Genomic DNA, 19,391 nt, shown 5'->3' on the forward strand with positions numbered 1-19,391 from the left:
ACAATCCTAATTTGTTTCTCAAACTGTAAATTTCACACCCTCTATGAGATCAGTTTTCTCCTCTGGTGGAGCTCCTTCCTTTGTATAACAACACAATATATTGCCATTTACAGGGTATTCTACAAATAATAATAGAATCCATCTTCAAGTAATGACTTTCAAACCTCATCCAGACAATATGTTGCTTGCATATACATACAAAGGCTCGATGGGAGGATAACTGGGTAGTTCTTGTAGTGCTTTTGTTAGTGCTGTATTTTCAACAACCCCCATATAGGGATATTGATATTACATTGCATAAGGTTATTGAATGCTGGAAGTGACTTCTCCAGAGACTGCGGGTTTGTCTTTTTTTCTTGCAGGAAACAAAAATATTTTGGTAACTGTTGTCTGAGAGTCGAATTGGTTCAGAGAGAAGGAGGATTTCGTCTGTACTGAGCACTCTAGCTTGAGGATAGCCTGAAAAACATAGAAGTTCTTTAGGTAGGTTGTGAAAGTTGATGGTACAGAATACTGATGCCTGGGTTAAACATTTTTCAACCTGCGCCAACCCTGACCCACCATAACACTATGCAAGACTGCACTGACTGACTCACCAGGTTGATTTGTATACCTTCACCTTCCCCAATCTGTCTGTGATTTCACTGGAGTGGGCAGGGGGAGCTGGAGTATAAAAGTATACCACGCAATATTAGAAGTGGGGCTGGGACATAGTAGAGAGGTCTGGGAAGGGCTGGTGGTGAATATGACCTGCCACCTTCTAGTAAACTGCCTTAATTTATCTGATCCTTGGGTACAGAGTATTTCAGGCAAACCTGGGCATCACTAGTACAGATGTAACAGTCTATACAGTTTGGTGGATATTTGCCTAATGTTGAACTATCCACCCCTTGATCACTTTAGTCAATGCCCTTAGGCGGCAAACACAGTCACTGTTAGTAGTGAAAGGTTTCATCGGTGGAGGAATTGCCATTGCCCCAGGGTGCAGCTATGTGTAAGTTATACTTCAGTAACATTTACTTAATTCACCATATATCAATATGCAATGACTGCACTATGTTAATGTTGCTTACCCTCTTTTCTTCCTTGGTTGGTGGCTTGCACAGTAATATGCAGAGTGGTGAGCAAAGTAGGCTTAGACCACCAAAGATGACCATGAGCCAAGGAAAGCCAATCTTCTGAACAAGAGCCTCAGCAATAGGATGACCTGAGAAGAGAAATTTATAACAGTAGAAATAACACCAGCTTGATTAGCTTTTTAAAAAAACATGAAGATGCTAAAACTACCCTAGCAAAAACATTATGGAAATGATCTGACAACAGAGACAGACACTAAAGTCCACAGTGATTTTCTTACTCATTGCATTTCCTAGAGAGACAGCCATATCAGCAATAGCATACACTGCACCATAAGCAGAAGTGTGGCGTATGTCAACTAGATGTCCAATGATAGGCATCACAGGCGAGACCAAAATTCCAAGAGATATGCCTAGAAGAATACGGGGTCCGATCAGTCCATAAATGTCGGTAGCAAGTGGCGTCTAGAACAGATAAAGGAGCAGTAACATGTTATTAATTTGCCTTAACAATTTCTGCAGCAAGGTCTTGTCTCGCAGTTAGAAATACTGGTAGAATGGGGTTTCTTTTTGCCTTTGACTTGCAGCATTTTTGTCACTCGAGATGGTCTACAAAAACTACAAAATTTCAATATTGTTACAGAAAAAAAATCTTGCATATTTTTGTATCCAACTTAGTGACAAACTAGTTCTAAATGGTAGTAATATTGTTTGCACTAATTTACACTCACACACATCAGGCTGATTCCCATTAAGACCATTCCAAGAAGACTGCAGCGACACCTAGAGCACAAATAGGAAACTGGTTTCACCTGAAGACTGTGGTAAATGCAAGGAATGTATAATAACCAGTCCATTCATTTCACTTTGTATCAAGAATAACTCGACATACAGTACCTCCCCAACTTTTTTCCCAGGAATCCAGAAAGGATTGAGCATAAGAGGTAAGCAACACTTTGTGGCAAGAAAGACAAACCTGAAACAATGGAAATTATTAATAAAATCAGACTATGACAATTTTCATACATCCAGGGTATATCTAATATAAGTAATTCTAAAACAACTGGACTTGCTGAGTAATCATTGAAGATGTTTCACTACTCATCCGAGCAGCTTCTTCAGATCAACTGACTGGGAAGTTCTTCCACTAATCCAATCACAATGGCACATTGTAACTCTTCAGAGAGGTGACATCTGAAATTCACAGAGGTGTTGATTCTGTGTAGTATCACAGTAACTACACGGAATCGACACCTCTGTGAATTTCTTCAGATGTCCCCTCTCTGAAGAGTTACAATGTGCCATTGTGATTGGATTAGTGGAAGAGTTTATATGGCAAGGACTTCCCACACCAGTCAGTTGAACTGAAGAAGCTGCTCGGATGAGTAGTGAGACGTCTTCAATGATTACTCAGCAAATCCAGTTGTTTCAGAATTACTTATATTAGATATTTATAAAATCAGTTAATGCTAATTGGTGGCTATAACATGGAGCTCAAGATCAGGATTCCACTCAGTGCTCTTCTTCTGTATTCTAGGGGGAAACATAATTTTCTAGACCTTAGAAAGCCTTATTCCAATGCATTAATGGGTGTACCAGCTCATAAAACATTAGACTAAGCGGTGTAACAGGAATTGGCATCAGACATGACACTCCCATCCCAGTTATAAACGCTCCTATAGAAAGTCATCTATTGGTAGCCTTCCCAAACTAATTGCTCAGAAAAGCCATTGTTATGACATACAAAAGCTGAGTGACCAAATCAGTAGACCAGCTCAAGGCCATCTATGACTTTTTTACATAGTAACATCTCAGAATTTAGAGGGTTAGGTTTCATGCTTTGCTCAAGTTTATTTTATGTAAAAGACATAAAATAAGGAGCACTCGCCGGCAAGATGGCAGCACCCAGGAGAGACATGTGGCACACAGTGACATTATGACGCTATGTGAATGGGGTCATGATCACTGTGCATCAAAACGTGCAGCATAAACGTGCACCGTCAGCATGTAACGTGTGACATCATCACGCTCATTTTGGTGTGAAAATCAGCCTGTAAAACACGCCAAAATCCTACAGACCTTGCCTTATTATAGGTTCTACCTTGTGTGTTCCTGGGTGTGCTGAATTACTATTTCTACTGATTGCTGATCTTGACCTTGGCCTTTTTCACCATTTATTGGACCCTTGCCTTCTGAGCTGACCCTTTGCCTGGACTTGACTACGTTGAACTTTTTAACCCCTTGGATATCTTGAATTGTGTTTACTTCCTCCTTGGTCCGTAATTCCTTCGGGCTCTGCCACATACTAACACCATAATGTATAGTGTGGCTGCTTTCTTACTTAAGGTGACAATACACTTACTGATCCTTCAACAAATGTTGAAATGTTATACTGCAAAATGGACAATATAAAATAGAAATTAATACATGCGTTAATTTTATTATAAATAGGTGCACCAGAGCTTTTAAATACAGAGCTGACACTCAAGGGGAGCGTTTACATTAATTTACTGAATGCAAATGTAACAATTAATCCTCCACTTTTTTGGCACACATTTTGTTTTTATATTATCTATTCTAAACCTTAGAATGACTCGAGAGAACCCGTTCACAGAAGCACAATCCCCAAAAGTTTGCCTGTACTTTCATCAATGTCACAAGAACTCACAAGTACAACATAATATGGGATTTCTATTTGCAACTTAGTTTTATGCCAATCCTTTTGGGGGCATAAATGTTGACTGGTCTGTGGAAAAGGCAAGTTACAAGTGGCAGTTACTACCTAGTGCCATAAGGCCATTCCCATGCAAGAACTTACCAATTTGCCTGTTGGTAGCACACATTGTTTTCCTCATCCAGATGGGAATAGAAGATTCCAATACACCAATAACCAAGCTAGTTACACAGAGAGTACCTGAAAAGCAAAGTAAATTATTTTAAATTAAATTAATTATTTAATTTTAAATATTATTTTATTTTAAATTATTTATTTTAAAATTGGAAAATACTGAAAAATGATTAGTTTATTTTTAGACTAATTTCATTTTCTATGGTTTTTTTTTAAAGTTTTTCACTTTTTGTAACTCTTAAACGTAGTCCAGCCATGATTTATGGAGGAGCACCTGACTATCTTTATAACAGTGAATCCAGACATAACTGCCCCACTGAAACCCATCTGAATTGTATTTACACAAAGGGATTTAGACAGAAATGAACAAAGCAGGTGGGAAACCTTTTCAATACTGACTGTCTAGGAATCAAAATACAGGATAATTGTGTAGTAATTATGAAAGACAATTTATATATGAAATTAAAATATTCTGCAATTTCTCAAATTGGTAGATTCTACACTGAAAAGGTTCACAAAAAAGGATTATGAATGATAAGGTAAGAATAAGTCAAGACAAGAGGTCTTGCCAATAAGAGCTTAAAATTCTAGTGACTGGCATTTGCTGCATTTTTAACATTGCTACTGGAGACACAGTTGCTGCAGTTGTGAAAACTACACAGTCTTTTTGTTTGAGCACCCACTACACACACACAGCACGGATATTAGCCTTTTTTCTATTAAAATTGCAATATGGACATTCTATGTTTATCTTACAGCCCACTATCCTACTAAATACAAAGTTTATCTTACCAGCTGCTATTAATATATAAGGATCCCTGAGAAGTGTAAAGTAAGGTGTGGAGGGGACCATCTAAAAGAAAATTGTACAGGATGTTAGAAACAACATTTTTAGTATCACAGTGTTCTCTATACATTCATATTTCAACTTACTGGTGGGGCAAATTGTGCTGGCCTTAGTATATATAGCTGGAGAGCTGAAGGTAGAGAGGAGGGAATGTTAGTGCAATCATAGAATTTAGATAAACAAGCAAAGGATAGAAATATAAAATCTTTAGCCTATTGATACCAAACTAAGTACAATGCAGGCATTCATCACCTGGGGGCAGATTCACTAAAGTCACCAGCGACCGCTTCGCACCCATCGCTACACTTTGCCAGGCAAAGATTTGCTCAGACAATGCTAATTCACTGAAACGCAGAGTTTCATCGTGGGCACAGAGCGCTGGCGACTTTTTGCTAGCGGTACTTCGGCAATGCAAGCATTTCAAAGCGAAGATGGGCTAGCTAGTTCAAAAACTGCTAATATCTTGGAACTATAAAAAATAGTAATGAATGTAAATTCTTCACTTAGAAGAGTTTTTTACCTCTTTACCTTAATTTTTTTTTTTAGAGTTTACTCCTGTTCTAAAGACAAATCAATTGGCTTTACAAAAAGGGAGCCTAGAGGAATGGCCTCAGTTTAGCTGTTCAATGAAAACAGCATTTTCAATTTAGTCTAGTCAGAAATTTAGAATGCGTATTTTGTCCTAATTTGTAACGTCAAACCATGATAAAACACAAGGGGGTTGGTCATGACAAACCGCATTAGACAGGCACCAATCCGGAACATCCAACGAAAGTAGGTTCCAAGAGCCAGAAATTATATATAAAATATAATACTTTATTTTACATCACATCCAAAAAAGAATAACGTCTGACGTGTTTCGTGTAACACAGGGACACTTAATCATAGGCTAATTTTCTAAGGATACAGACACAATATTTAAAGGATAAAGAGCCAATAGAAAAACACTTAGGCGGAGTTACAAAAAAAGCCTAAGGCATAGTGATCTCTAGTGGCCACTTTATAGAACACACAATATCTATTTAAAAAGAATATTTAGTTGCAGAGGGTTGGGGTTGGTCATGCTTAGGATTTACACATTGAGCAGGAAAAAAAATCTTCTTACCTCCCTCCAGAACAATCAAAGTTGCAAGAACTAGAAAAGGAGATATTTTTCCAACAGACTCATACATGAAAGAACCAAGGGGACGTCCAACTGCAAAAAAAAGGCAGATCTTATGTGATCTATTCCCCTCCTTTCTATTCTACAAAAACAGCAGTTCTGTCATTTATACCTCAAATTTATCAAAGGTCAAGTGATAGAGTTTTTTTGTACCATGAATAAACTCGAAAAATTTGAATGGTATCTTATTTAATAAAAAAAAAATTAAAAGTCTACAATTCGAACAAATGTTACCAACCCAAAAAAAACTTGAATGTCAGAAAGTCTTCAAATGGGTCGATGGACCTCTGCCATTGACTTCTACATGAACTCGGCAGGTTTTAGGTGGCGTACTATCAAATTCAAGTTGCTCCCAGAGTCGAGATTTGATAAATCTCGAATTCAAGTTTGGATTTTTCCCAACTCCAATTTGTTGGGTTTAAACAAAAAATCAACTTGAAAAATAAACTTTGAATTTACGATTCGAACTTTATTAAATCTGCCCCTAACTGTATACAAGTGGTGGAAGTCCAACTTCTGATAGCTTCATATTTTGCAAAAGGGAGCAAATTATTTACAAGTGTCAGTGAGTCACGTGACACAAATTACATCACAAAGAACTGATTATAACAAACAAGGGAACCAACCATTTTTAAAAACATCAAGTAGGGGTGCAATGAGGCTGTGACCACAAAATACTTATAAACAAATACAGGTATAGGATTCCTTATACGGAAACCCGATATCCAGAAAGCTCCAAATTATGGAATGGCTGTCTCCCATAGACTCCATTTTATCAAAATAATCCAAATTTTTAAAAATAATTTACTTTTTCTCTATAATAATAAAACAGTCGCTAGTACTTGATCCAAACTAAGATATAATTAATCCTTATTGGAAGCAAAACCAGCCTATTGGGTTTATTTAATGTTTAAATGAATTTCTAGTAGACTTAAGGCATGAAGACCCAAATTACAGAAAGATCCATTATCCGGAAAACCCCAGGTCCCAAGCATTCTGGATAACAGGTCCCATACCTGTACAAGAGTCCTCTGCACTCAATCCATTATCAATATATTTAGGATATTGAGGGTAGCTTAGTAGCACAAAATGCCTCAATGTCCAAAATATATTGTTATTTGGTCAGACCTTATTGCAGCCCCGCTTAATGGTTTTAAAAATTAGTGGTGAGCACAACTTTCCCTTGTTTGTTATAGTTATACAGGAGCAGTGACCAGCTCCATGTTGTAGCTCCCACCCTCTCCAACTATAGTCAGGTGATCCCACTGGTGTCTAATAAAAGGGCAGCCAAGTTTGGGAGTTTTACTTTGAAAGCAGCAAGTAAGTTGCAGGTAAAACTTAGTCCCTTTATAAAATGTATAATGAAGCAATAGAATTCTTAATGAATCAGATGAAAATTGAGCATAGGACTGGCCAGATATGGGATGACTTTGACGTAGTTGGCCAGCTTAAATATATTGCAATATATGGACAAACAATCCCTGTGTTGTTTAAAGGGTAAGGCATTTTTCAGTAGCAGTATGCACAAAATGTCTCTGTCTTAAATATATTGATAATGGGTTGAGTGCAGAGGACTCTTGTATTTGTCTATATGTATTTTGTGGTCACACCCTCATTGCACCCCCGCCTAATGGCTTTAAAAATTAGTGGTGAGCACAACTTTCCCTTGTTTGTTATAGTTTATACAGGAGCCATTCCCAGCTTCATGTTGTAGCTCCCACCCTTCCCAGCTATACTCAGGTGATCCCAGTGGTGTCTAATAAAAGGGCAGCCAAGTTTGGGAGTTTTACTTTGAAAGCAGCAAGTAAGTTGCAGGTAAAATGTATAATGAAGCAATAGAATTCTTAATGAATCAGATGAAAGTTGAGCATACGACTGGCCATACTCGGTATGGCTTTGACGTAGTTGGCCAGCTTAAATATATTGCAACATATGGACAAACAATCCCTGTTTTGTTTAAAGGCCAAAGCATTTTTTTAAAACACAGATTATAACTGAAATCCCTAAACACTTTTTATAAGGATATAATATACAAGAGACAATGTAAATGATATCATTATAAACGGTGCTTAGTGATGTCATCAGTTATAATCTGTGCTTGGTGATGTCATTTCTGTCATGTAACTCACTGACACTTGTGTATTATAATAAATAATGTACCCCTGGTTGTAAAATAATACTTGTCGGTGACTTATAATATCCTTATATTTTAAGGTAGGGGGGGTACATTATTCATTATATAATTTAAAGGACGTTTATGGCTTTTTTTGCATTTAAAGATATATTTTTATAGGACAACAATATCATAAACACATAATTTTATTCTACAATTAATCACTCCTTTAACACAGAGCTTCGCATTATACTTACCAAGTTGCCCCAAAGCAATACCTCCAACTGCTATTCCCATAACCTGTCCTCTTTTACTGTCATCTGTATATTCAGTTGCCACCAAGCCCATACCTGAAACGTTTATACTTTTGAATAACATGAAAAATAACTACAGGGTAAAGGCACATCAAAAAAAAGGAATTATTAGCTAAGTTTAAAGGATAGTTTAACTGAAAACCAGGGGTCTAAAGTTTTCTTTTCAGGGAAAAACTGTGCTTCTATTCTGAAAGAAGCTAAAGGGTACACACATTCCCTTTATTGTGCTTCTGGAGAAGGAATGGCCTCAATGGTAAATCAGTGGATTCAAAAGTTGTCAACCATTAATTTACAGTGACTTTGATTTACCTGCTTATACACATTACCCCATGCACATCTATACTCTAGTAATGGCTGCATTAACTGGCAACAAGAGAATATAAAGTTCCAATAAACAGTTGTTGAGTAGTAGTCAACACAAATTGCTATTTTGTTTGTTGTTTTTATATTTTGGTTTTAATACGTAAATGGAAGTGTTAAAATTAGATGATGGTTCAGGAGAACGGTGCCATACCCATAACCAATTCTTCATATAAACTTGACAGACAAGAACATGTTGACATGGGTTTACTATTTGCTCTTACCTGCAACAGAAGAGAAGGATGATCCCAGGCCCTGCACTGCTCCAGCAAAAATGAGAGATGGCTGAGAGCACGTGAAAGCAAATGCTGAAAGAGAGAGGGAAATGGTCATCACTGAATGATTGCTTCAAACCTCCAAACCAATATTATAACATTGAAATCAGAAGACACTTTACCAGTGGTATTTACGACCACTTATGGCCAGATTTCATATGCACCATTTTTAAGGGCCCCATGCACAGGAAGATTTAAGCTGCCGATTCGGCAGTTTATCTCCCCTTGTATTGGCCCCTGCGACAGGCCTTCCTGATCAATATCTGTCCAAAAATCGTCCAGATCTTGATCTGACAGGCTTGATTTTTCTGACGGATTGATTCGGTCTTCGTTCTGACTTTTCGTATCCCCTTCATTGTAATGCGTTTGGCCAATTGATTGCATTACCACTATATCACCCAACCAAGGTGGGTCACGTGTATGGGGCCCTTCGACAGGCCATCTTGAGCTAAATCTGTCCAAAAATTGGCTAGATCTCAATCAGAAAGACTCGATTTTTCTGTAGGATCAATGTGACCCTCGCTTCGACCTTTCGTATCCGCTTCATTGTACCAAACAATTGCATTACCATGATATCGTCAAGCACTGCGTATCTTGACAGCGCTATATAAATAAATGATGATGATATCGTCCACCCATGGTGGGTCTGTTGGAGGAAAGATTTGCATGTTTGGCAACCTCGCCAAACGAGCTAATCTTACAGTGTATGGCCATTTTTAGTTATAGGTTCTACAAGCTATTGCCACAATTTGTAGTGAGAATTTGTCTTTTCTATGTATGTTCTCTGCAATAAACTGTCTCTACAGTCAGTGATAGACCAAGCCTTTTCCATGATCCTGTTCAAAAAATGGTTACAGTCCAGTCAGCTAATCCTTTGTCTTCTAGACAGCTGTGCCGACTTTGTCCCAGTGACTCTGGATAGTTCCAAACTTTCCTTTAGTTCTGGTTATGTTCCCATAAGTGCTAGACAAGGCAACCATTGGTTGGGACATACCCAAAGCTATTCTATTTTTAGGTGATAACAGAAGGCATGACAGTATCTGTTCTTATGGAAAGTAATCGATGCAGATTACCTGGCAGTTTGTTCCCAGCGATCTTTCTAACCCAAGGTCCAACAAGAGAATCTGGTTTAGTCTGACTATCAACTTGATTGAACAAAGTGCATTAACGTAATCGGCTGGTTCTGCATAATATAAGTCAATAAAATACATAAATGATATACATTATATACAGTACTTTTTTATATACAGTACTATTTTCTGCCACAGTGTTCTCTGATGTAAGATCTATGATAGAACATGACTAAGCTACTTTATTTTGAGGGAATGGATTAATATAAATTGCATGATTTATAAACTATAAATCTCTTAAGGGAAACGGCACTTACTGAGAGTAGACAGAAAAGAGATGATAACTCCACAAAATATAGGGGGATCATATCCAGTCCTAGGGAAAGGCAGCAAGGTTAATGTTAATAATATTAATGAAAAGTCAATTGTCTTATGAATAATTGTGTATAGATCAATGGAAAATACTACAGGTATGGGACCTGTTATCCAGAATGCTCGGGACCTGGGCTTTTATAAAGAACCATTTTATTAATACAAAGAAAAGGATATAATTTTAAAAAATTTCAATTATTTGATTATAATGGAGTCCATGGGGCAAATTCACTAAGCGCCGAAGCGCCTAACGCTAGCGTCAATTCGCTAGCGTTGGTCATTTTCGTTACTTCGCAAATTCACTAACGAACGCTGGCGTAAATTCGCTAGTGTTACTTCGCACCCTTACGCCTGGCTAATTTTCGCAACGGACGTAACTACGCAAATTCACTACTGCTCGCATTGTACTTAACGCTACCTTTTGCGCTAGACTTCCTTCGCCACCTCAGTCCAGGCGAAACGCAATAGAGTAGATAGGGATTGCTTCAAAAAAAGTTCCAATTTTTTCTAAGTCCCAAAAAACGCTGGCGTTTTTTCTATATTATGGGTGATAGGCTGAAAAAGATCGAAAAAATTTTTGGGGCTCCCCTCCTTCCCCCCTACATTTCCTGACTCATTGCAACTTAACTATGCAGGGGGCACATGTGTAGGGCAAAAAAAAAAATTTATTTGATGTTTTGAAGGTTTCCCAGGCATTTGTAGTGATTCTACGTATTCCTCCATTGAAATTTGAATTTGGCGCTGTATGCAAATTAACCATTGCTAGCGTAACTTCGCTTCGCTTAGCGAATCAACGCTAGCGCAACTTCGCAACCTTACTCTACCCCTGAGTGCAACTTCGGATTTTTGTGAATTTGCGGAGCGCTGGCGAAACTACGCCTGGCGAAGTGTGGCGAAGTGCGGCGAAGTTTTGCCTGGCGCAACTACGAATCTTAGTGAATTTGCCCCTATAGGAGATGGCCTGATTCAAATCGTTCTGGATAATGGGTTTGCGGATAACGGATCCCATACCTGTAATAAAATTAAGTGCAAGTACTTTGATTATGTATGCACCAATCCTATAACTTTTTCAAAAACTCAGATTCGTCTGATTTATAAATGTTCAACGCAACCTTCTCTGGACAACTGAATGCTTGTTCACATGCAATGTTTTTTTAATTTGAATATACAAATTAGAGTTCATATTCTGTTCACTATTTAGCTTAATCTTTTGTGAAGAATACAGAATTTGACTGAATCCAAAAATGATGGATTTTATGCATCCGCAGTGAAAGATACTCACTTCCCGTATCTCTAAGGAATGTGAGGATTTAAAAGTCCTTCTTCAGCAGTATTAAAATATGTCCATTGGTTAAGATTAGGGTCTTGGGAAACAACCATATAACACTGTACTATTTAGAAGTGACTACGTTTATTGGGGGAGTCATTGTTTTTCAGCTCCCCTTTCTATGCTCCAGAGCTTTGGGGTGGGGAGGTAAAAAGACATAGAAATGATATTTTGTGGAGTGGAGGACTTGCAATGTCTCAAGTAAGATACATATCTGGGTTCTGATTTGCTTACCTAGCCTGAGTTTGTGTAGCTCAGTTTTGAGGGAGTCAAGGGAACCCACTACTAAAACATTGTGTGCAGTTTCTAATGTCCTTGCATAGAACATCTATATGTGTTATTTATCTTGTTGTTTTTGCTCTTGCCCCAGCCCAAAGTATTGCCTAGGGTACAGAATGTAAAAAAGACAATGCCTTCATCAGAAATTCTCTTAGCTACTTGGACCTCAGGGTTGGTGGTGCCTGGTACGGTTACATGCCCTGAATTTAAGCTTCTAAAGATACTGTATGTGTAAACAAAATGTGTGAAAATGAACAAAAATATAATCATGACATTTAATGTCTTCCTTTTCTATAGATGAATAAATTCCATTGCAAAACCTTACTTTTCAATCATCACACCCACTAATGGGTTCATCAAGAGCTGCAGAAGGGCTTTGACTGAGAGGAGCAGATCACCTCCTTCATTCTCTGTTTGTGAGTTGGTTGTATTTTTGTCGCAACCTTCTGTCTTGTTCTGGATCTTCTCCTGATATGAGCTTCTGTTAAAGTAGGTGATGTTCTCTGCTCCTCCAAGGTTCAGAAGCGCAACAGAAACTGGCGGTGACCCAGAAATGGAGTTCATATCAGCAGCAGCAATTCTGGTGTGAAGTGTGGCCTCATGAAGCATTTTCGGTATAACTGAAACTGGAATGGACATACAGAATTCATTCAAAATTCTTCTCAAGTATATATAACATCATTTAAAGACATTTAGATTGATTAATACTGAGGGGTCATAACCCTGCCCACATCTACCCTAGCAACCGATAGTAACTGATTCGATGTTTGACCAGTAAATGCTACCTAAAGACTGGTTTGCTTTGTTTACTTCAATACTTGAGACTATGAACTATGGCTATTAATGAATAATGAGTATAACCCAGAAAATAATGTTGGTTCCCCAGTAATTTTGTTAGTGACAGTTGTTGGGTACATTGATGCAATTCATTAAACAAATTTGTGTCCAAAGATGCGCCTTAAACTTCACAACATCTGTCCCACCTACTCTTCTGCCTCTCAAGGGAAACTTGAACTACCACATTTCAAGCAGACAGTAATTCCAGGGTTTCCTCTTTGCGTCAATAAGCATAGAAGATTTACACCCATGGGCAAATGTTATTACAAAGCTGAGCACCAGATATGGCTCAATCCTCACTCTAACAAACTTTGTACACAATTGTACAATAACATTTCCAAATCTGTGTGATTTATTACATGTCAATTGCTTTAAAAAGTTGTATGTAAAAACAAATACAAATCATCACAGGCTGTTGAAAGGATTCTACTTAGTTCTTATTTGTAACATACCTACAACTGCCGCAAAAATGTTGTCCAACAGCAAAGCCACAAAAACCACCAAAAGCTTCAGGCACGAGTGATGTCTCTCCTTCAGTCTTCTACATGGGCCACAATCAACCATATTATACACCTTCAGGAGAGAAAATAAAATCAAGGCACAGTAAATTATTGTATTTGTAATAGTATCTGAAAATGTTAGGAATGGGTCAAATTATTTGGCAATTGGCATGTATGCTGCCTTGACAACATGTATGTAAGCCTGGCTGGATAACTTTAATAGCCTGCACTGCTTTCTAATTACTTCTCCTAAATGTAGGTGCACACAAGCTAATGGTGGCAGACATTATAGGTGCTCTAACATGCAAAATCAATTGGATTACACACTTGAACACTCTCTTCCAATGAACTTCTCACCAGTGTTTCTGACATCTAACTTCTCTCCACATTTCTCTCCACATTTTGGACTTCTCTCTAGGGGGTAGATTTACTAAAGGACGAATTGTCGCTAGCGACCGCTTCGCACACATTGCATCACTTCACCAGGCAAAATTCGCTACCACAACGCTAATTCATTAATATGCAAAGTTGCGCCCCGGGCGCCAAACGCTGGTGACTTTCCGCTAGCGTTACTTCGGCAGTGTGAGCAGTGCGCTAGCGTTTCGGTTGTGCCTAGCAAAAATTTGCTAGTGATCCTGCACTTTGGTCAATTTGTATACGGCGGGTAATGTAAAGTTGTATAGCCGTCTTTCATATAAATGTTGGTGCAAATGCTTGGTTACCACTTTTTCTGTGTAAAGATTGAACAGCACCATCAATTCTTGAGTCGTTTAAAAAGCCTTTATTTGTGCTTTTGTGGGCATCACCGCAACGTTTCAGGCCATGCGGCCTTTTATCAACCACTTTTTCTTACAAAAGTCCAGGGAACCTTAATAAAGACAAGAGAGTTAATATAATGCCCTACACATGAGCCCACTGTAAAATAAATGTTCCATATGTTATGAAAACTCTGGAGAAAACCGATTACCCCAAAAAAAGTTTGTAATTTCTTTTGAAGGCAATTCTGGTTCCAAAAAGGAAAAGTCGCCAGCATTTTTGGAACTTTAATGCATTTTCGGAACACGGGATATAATGTAAGTGACAGAAGACTGAGGAAGATTTAGCTTCTTTTTAGCACTTTGCCTGGTCTGAGGTATACTCTGATGAAAGAGGCAACGTTCAGTAAAATCCGCACTTAAGTGAATTTGTGGAGCAGCGCCCTTTTTACCGGAGAGAAAATACGCCTGGTGATAGGGTCTGAAACTGCACTAGCGACAGTCTGGTTCTCTAGCGAATTGGTGCCTGTGCCTGTTAGTGAATTGTCGCTGCAAAAGGTTTCTAGCATTAGCCACTTCGCCCTTTAGTGAATCTGCCCCCTGGTCTCAGCTTAAACAGCCTGCTTGTACTGGAACCACAGTTTTCCTTAAGCTGTGTTAGGTTATCAGTTATTTGGCTAGCAAAGAAAGAGTATTGTACCCCACTGAGCACACCTCTCTGCAAACATCCCTTCTATATACAAAACACAGATTCCTTGCAGACATAAGAATTATGTTTTCTTGCTTTCTGCAGCAGTTGAGCTAGAAGTCATGAAAAAGCTTTGAGAGGAAGAGGAGCTCTGAGATAAATGTATATCACTGTGATTGCACCTTGGAACCTTTCTTGTACCCATTAGTTTTGCTGGAGTAGAACAATAATGTATGGTTGTGTGAGGCACAAGATGTTTAAGTTAATTCGCACTGTAATAAGAAGCATACTGTGCCAACATTATTTATAGGAGATTCAACTAGAATGACTAGTTGCAAGCAAGCTAGCCATGCATTACTTATAGATTTATATCAAGTTTAAAACAGGGAGTGGTCAACAATGGCTTCCAGTGTCGGCCCTCCACCACGTAGGCCAGAAAAATTCCATCCCTCAGTACCACAGAAGTTGTACAGCACTATTGTAGATGATAATACTACAGTATATTTATTAGGTGTGGTGAATTTTAATTTGTTTGTCCTTGTAACTGTCTTCCACCTTCCCAGCACTGTACAAATATATTATGACTTTATGACACCATCCATTATCATATTTATTAACATAAACAGTCACAATTACAACAGATCCCCAGAAATTAGCTGATAAATTAGAGTCTATTGCATTTATGTATAAGGCACTGGATCCTTTATTAAAGGGGTAGTAAACCCTGCTGCACTGCTCAACCAAACATTTGCTGGACTACAAATACCAGAATAATGTAATACAGCGCTGTCCAACTTCTGTGGTACCGAGGGACGGAATTTTTCTGGCCTACACGGTAGAATGGAATGGAAGCCACTGTTGACCACTCCCTGTATGACACACACAGGCAGAGTATGACACACACAGGCAGAGTATGGCACACACAGGCAGAGTATGGCATACCCAAGGAGAATAGGACAGGCATGGTATGGCACACCCAGGGAGCATAGGGCGGACAGAGTATAGCACATACAGTTAGCATAAGGCAGGCAGAGTATGACACACACAGGGAGCATAGGGCATGGAGAGTATGGCACAACCAAGGAGCATGGGGCATGCAGAGTTTGGCACACACAGGGAGCATAGGGAAGGCAGAACAGAGCAGGAAACAGGGAAACCTATCAGGACCACTCTAGGATGTACAATATACAGTGTTGGTGCCCCTACAGCAGTTTGTATGAGTGTGAACAGGTAAACAATGTGTGCAGTTTCAGTCTGGGTTTCAAGTGTGAACAGTACAGGTCTTTAGGGGTGAATTTGAGGTTTAGACAATGCCAGTTAATCTCTGTAGTGATACATTTTAAAGCTTACACATGGTAAGCAGACACAGCAGGCAGACTTGCATGTGGGGGGCCACACAAGGGCGCGCCAGTTGGACAGCCCTGATGTAACATATAATGAAGGTTGAAGCATTCTCGAGCTTTAGTACAGCAACATCAGTGTTGTATTCTTAAAGGAAAATTGCAAAAAACTAAAACTTTTCCAACACTTTTCCCCAAATTGCCACAGCCAAATGCCACAGTATTAAAATGGAAAAAAAATCAATGAGAATCCCAGCTAATCTGTAAATCTGGTTCCCTGTTCTTTGTTCCTGCAACTGGAGCTGAACACTTTAAAGGGGTGCTTCACCTTTACGTTAATTTTTAGTATGTTATAAAATGATTAATTCTAAGTAACTTTTCAATTGGCCTTGTCTTTCTTCTGGGGTTTTTGAATTAATTGCCTTCTGACTCTTTTCAGCTTTCAAATGGGGGTCACTGACTCCATCAAAATGCTCTGTAAGGCTACAAATGTATTGTTTTTGCTATTTTGTATTACTTATCTTTCTATTCAGACCCTCTCCTATTCATATTCCAGTCTCCTATTCAAACCAATACTTGGTTGCTAGGGTAATATGGACCCTAGACACCCGATTGCTGAAATTGCAAACTGAAGAGCTGCTGAATAAAAAGCTAAATAACTCAAAAACTCAAAAAAAAGAGGTTTTTGATCAATAGAATTCTTCTTGTTGAAATTCTTGCATCTATAGTTATGGTTTTGGGCAACTATTATAGAAAACTAGGGTTCACTGGTGGACAGCTTTGCAGTTGGATTTACTAACCCTTTTAGAGATTATATGGACCTCTCTGTTGTTGTTAAATGTTATTATGGTATTTAGATGTAATTGGGTAAACCATAAGAGAGCTCAGTGACATGGATAGTGGATAGAATTGAACTGAAACTCTAAACTCTGGTACAGGCACTATATATTGGCTTAATTTAAGTTGAAATGTAATAATGAAATTCTTGGTGCATAGCCATATACTTTAAGTAGAAACTCTCTTGCCCCAGACCTACAGCTCAAGGTGGAGGTATCAGACCAAGGGAAAAAGCAGCAGGCACTCACAGATCCCATGGACAGGCAAAGTAACGAAAATGCAGACTTAATTTGGGCAAATAACAGATGTACACAAAACCTTATGCATAGTTCAACTCAATGCTATTTAGATACGCACCCACACAGCAAATACAGTAGAAGTTCAGAAAAGACTTGACATTTTTTGGAAACTTTAACATCAACAAAAACCCTTAGAAGTACAAAAGTATTACTAACTTTGTCCTTTAAGACAATAACTTAGCCATAAGATTATAACGACCCTCGTTAAAAGTATTACAGACCAATTATTATGTTTTATAAACACACATATTTTGAAGGCTGTTATGGCTACCATGTGTCCTTCATTGCATTGTTAGACTTCTGCACAGCCCAGAGGTGATGTGAGATACTGAACAAATATAGTAAGAGGGCCACAGGTTAGACATCGCTGGTTCATGTATTTATGTTCCTAAGGTCACTGGGGTGCCAGGATTCCTTGCCTTGGTATCTTCCATCTCTAACCATAGACCTGCTCCAAGAATCTTATAAAAACAAAGAGAATGATACTTGGTAAAGAATACCTACCTTTTGAGCATCCATCTGTGCTTTCCTTATATGCTCCATCTCTATACCGAAAAACACTTTTGCCACATTTATCGGGAAAATTTAAAGTACAGTATTTTAAGGTCCATGGCAGTCACCAAAGCCAGCTGAGAATAAGTCATAATATGGAAATGAAACACAGCTCACAGCTCCTGTATATTTGCTAATTGAATTTGCCTCAGGTAAAACTGACAAATATTATAATGCGTCGGAAATTTGTGATAAAAATTCTGGCCACCAAAGCAGATCTCAGAATAAAACTTTTGCTAGACCTTTAAACCACAACTAAGCATAGAATGGAATGGCTTTTGATCTTGTGAGAGGCATCAGGACATAAGGGTTATAAAGCTTGGCATCGGATATGAAAAGTTTTTCACAAACGACTAAACATAAAGTGAAATATGACTAAACCAGATAGTCAGCTCCTGGGGCATAAATAAATATGTTATAGGCATGATTGTTGATTCACTTCTGTCTTCAGTGTTTGGTCACATCTAGAAGTAAATAAGGCAAAAAGGTACTTATATGAATTATATTCATGCCAGGTTATTATCATTTAGATACTAAAGAGAAAGAAAAAAATCCAATAGTTTAGAACTAATAAAAAACGTTTTGTAAATTCATAAATTTTTTTTTGTTGTGGCTCCCTAATGGGGTTCTGTTATTTTATTTTTTATGTTTTCATTAGTGATGAGTGAATAAATTCGGCAGGCGCGAATTCACAGCAAATTTCCGCATTTCGCCGGCGGCGAATAAATTTGCTAAACTGCAGCGAAAATTCTCCACCGCGTCCAAAAAATTTGGGCGTTCGTTGAAATAATTATTGTTGTGCATCAAAATTATTCAGACGCCCATTGACTTTAATGCATTTGGCCAAAATAGGCACACGGGCGTCGAAATTTATGCACGTCAAAATAGTTTTGATGCCAATTGACTTCAATGCATTTTGCACATTTTTTGCCGTATCAAGAATTTCGCTGGAATTTTTTTGGCGAAACTGGACAAATTTGCCCACTAGTTTTAATTCTCTTTTCTCTTTAAAACTTTCAAATTAAATTTGGATATGATAAGTTTTTCACAAACGACTAAACATAAAGTTAAATATGACTAAACCAGTTAGTTTGAAGAGTATTTTGTGGCAAACTTACGTCAGCTCCTGGGGCATAAAGAAACATGATTTGGTCGCATTTAGAAGTACATAAGGCAAAAAAGGTACTGTCTAATTATATTCATGCCAGGTTATTATCATTTAGATACTAAAGAGAAAGAAAAACAAAAAAACCCCAACAGGGCATATTTGAATAAACAGCCAAAGAGATGCTGAAAAAAAGACAAATTATTTTTTAAAAGGAAAGTGTAACACAAATAATGTTCCCTCAAATTATGTCACTAAAGAGGGTGGTAAATGGCAAGAATATACTGTACAGGTATGGAACATTTTATCCAAATTGAGGGTCCTGGGGTTTTCTAGATAATGGACCTTTCTGTAATTTGGATCTTCATACCTTAAGTCTACTAGTAATTAATTAATTATGTGTCATTGGGTAATCCTAGATAGCAAATCCTATAT

The 19,391-nt window shown here is 38.1% G+C and overlaps 1 protein-coding gene across 1 annotated transcript; it reads right to left on the bottom strand.

Annotated features, from left to right (window-relative positions):
* Positions 1 to 303: 303 nt before the first annotated feature.
* On the bottom strand, positions 304 to 17,842 carry LOC108710328 (chromaffin granule amine transporter). The gene is made up of 13 exons (XM_018251467.1): positions 17,804 to 17,842; positions 13,333 to 13,453; positions 12,369 to 12,669; positions 10,383 to 10,441; positions 8,945 to 9,028; positions 8,304 to 8,396; positions 5,877 to 5,966; positions 3,895 to 3,990; positions 1,974 to 2,052; positions 1,808 to 1,859; positions 1,358 to 1,541; positions 1,074 to 1,207; positions 304 to 459 (listed from the first exon to the last, which is right to left on the bottom strand). The coding sequence occupies exons 1-13, from the start codon at positions 17,840 to 17,842 to the stop codon at positions 304 to 306; spliced, it is 1,488 nt and encodes a 495-aa protein (XP_018106956.1).
* Between the last annotated feature and the right edge of the window lie 1,549 nt (positions 17,843 to 19,391).

This window comes from Xenopus laevis, chromosome 3L, assembly GCF_017654675.1.
Source record: "Xenopus laevis strain J_2021 chromosome 3L, Xenopus_laevis_v10.1, whole genome shotgun sequence".
NCBI classification, from domain to species: Eukaryota; Metazoa; Chordata; class Amphibia; order Anura; family Pipidae; genus Xenopus; species Xenopus laevis.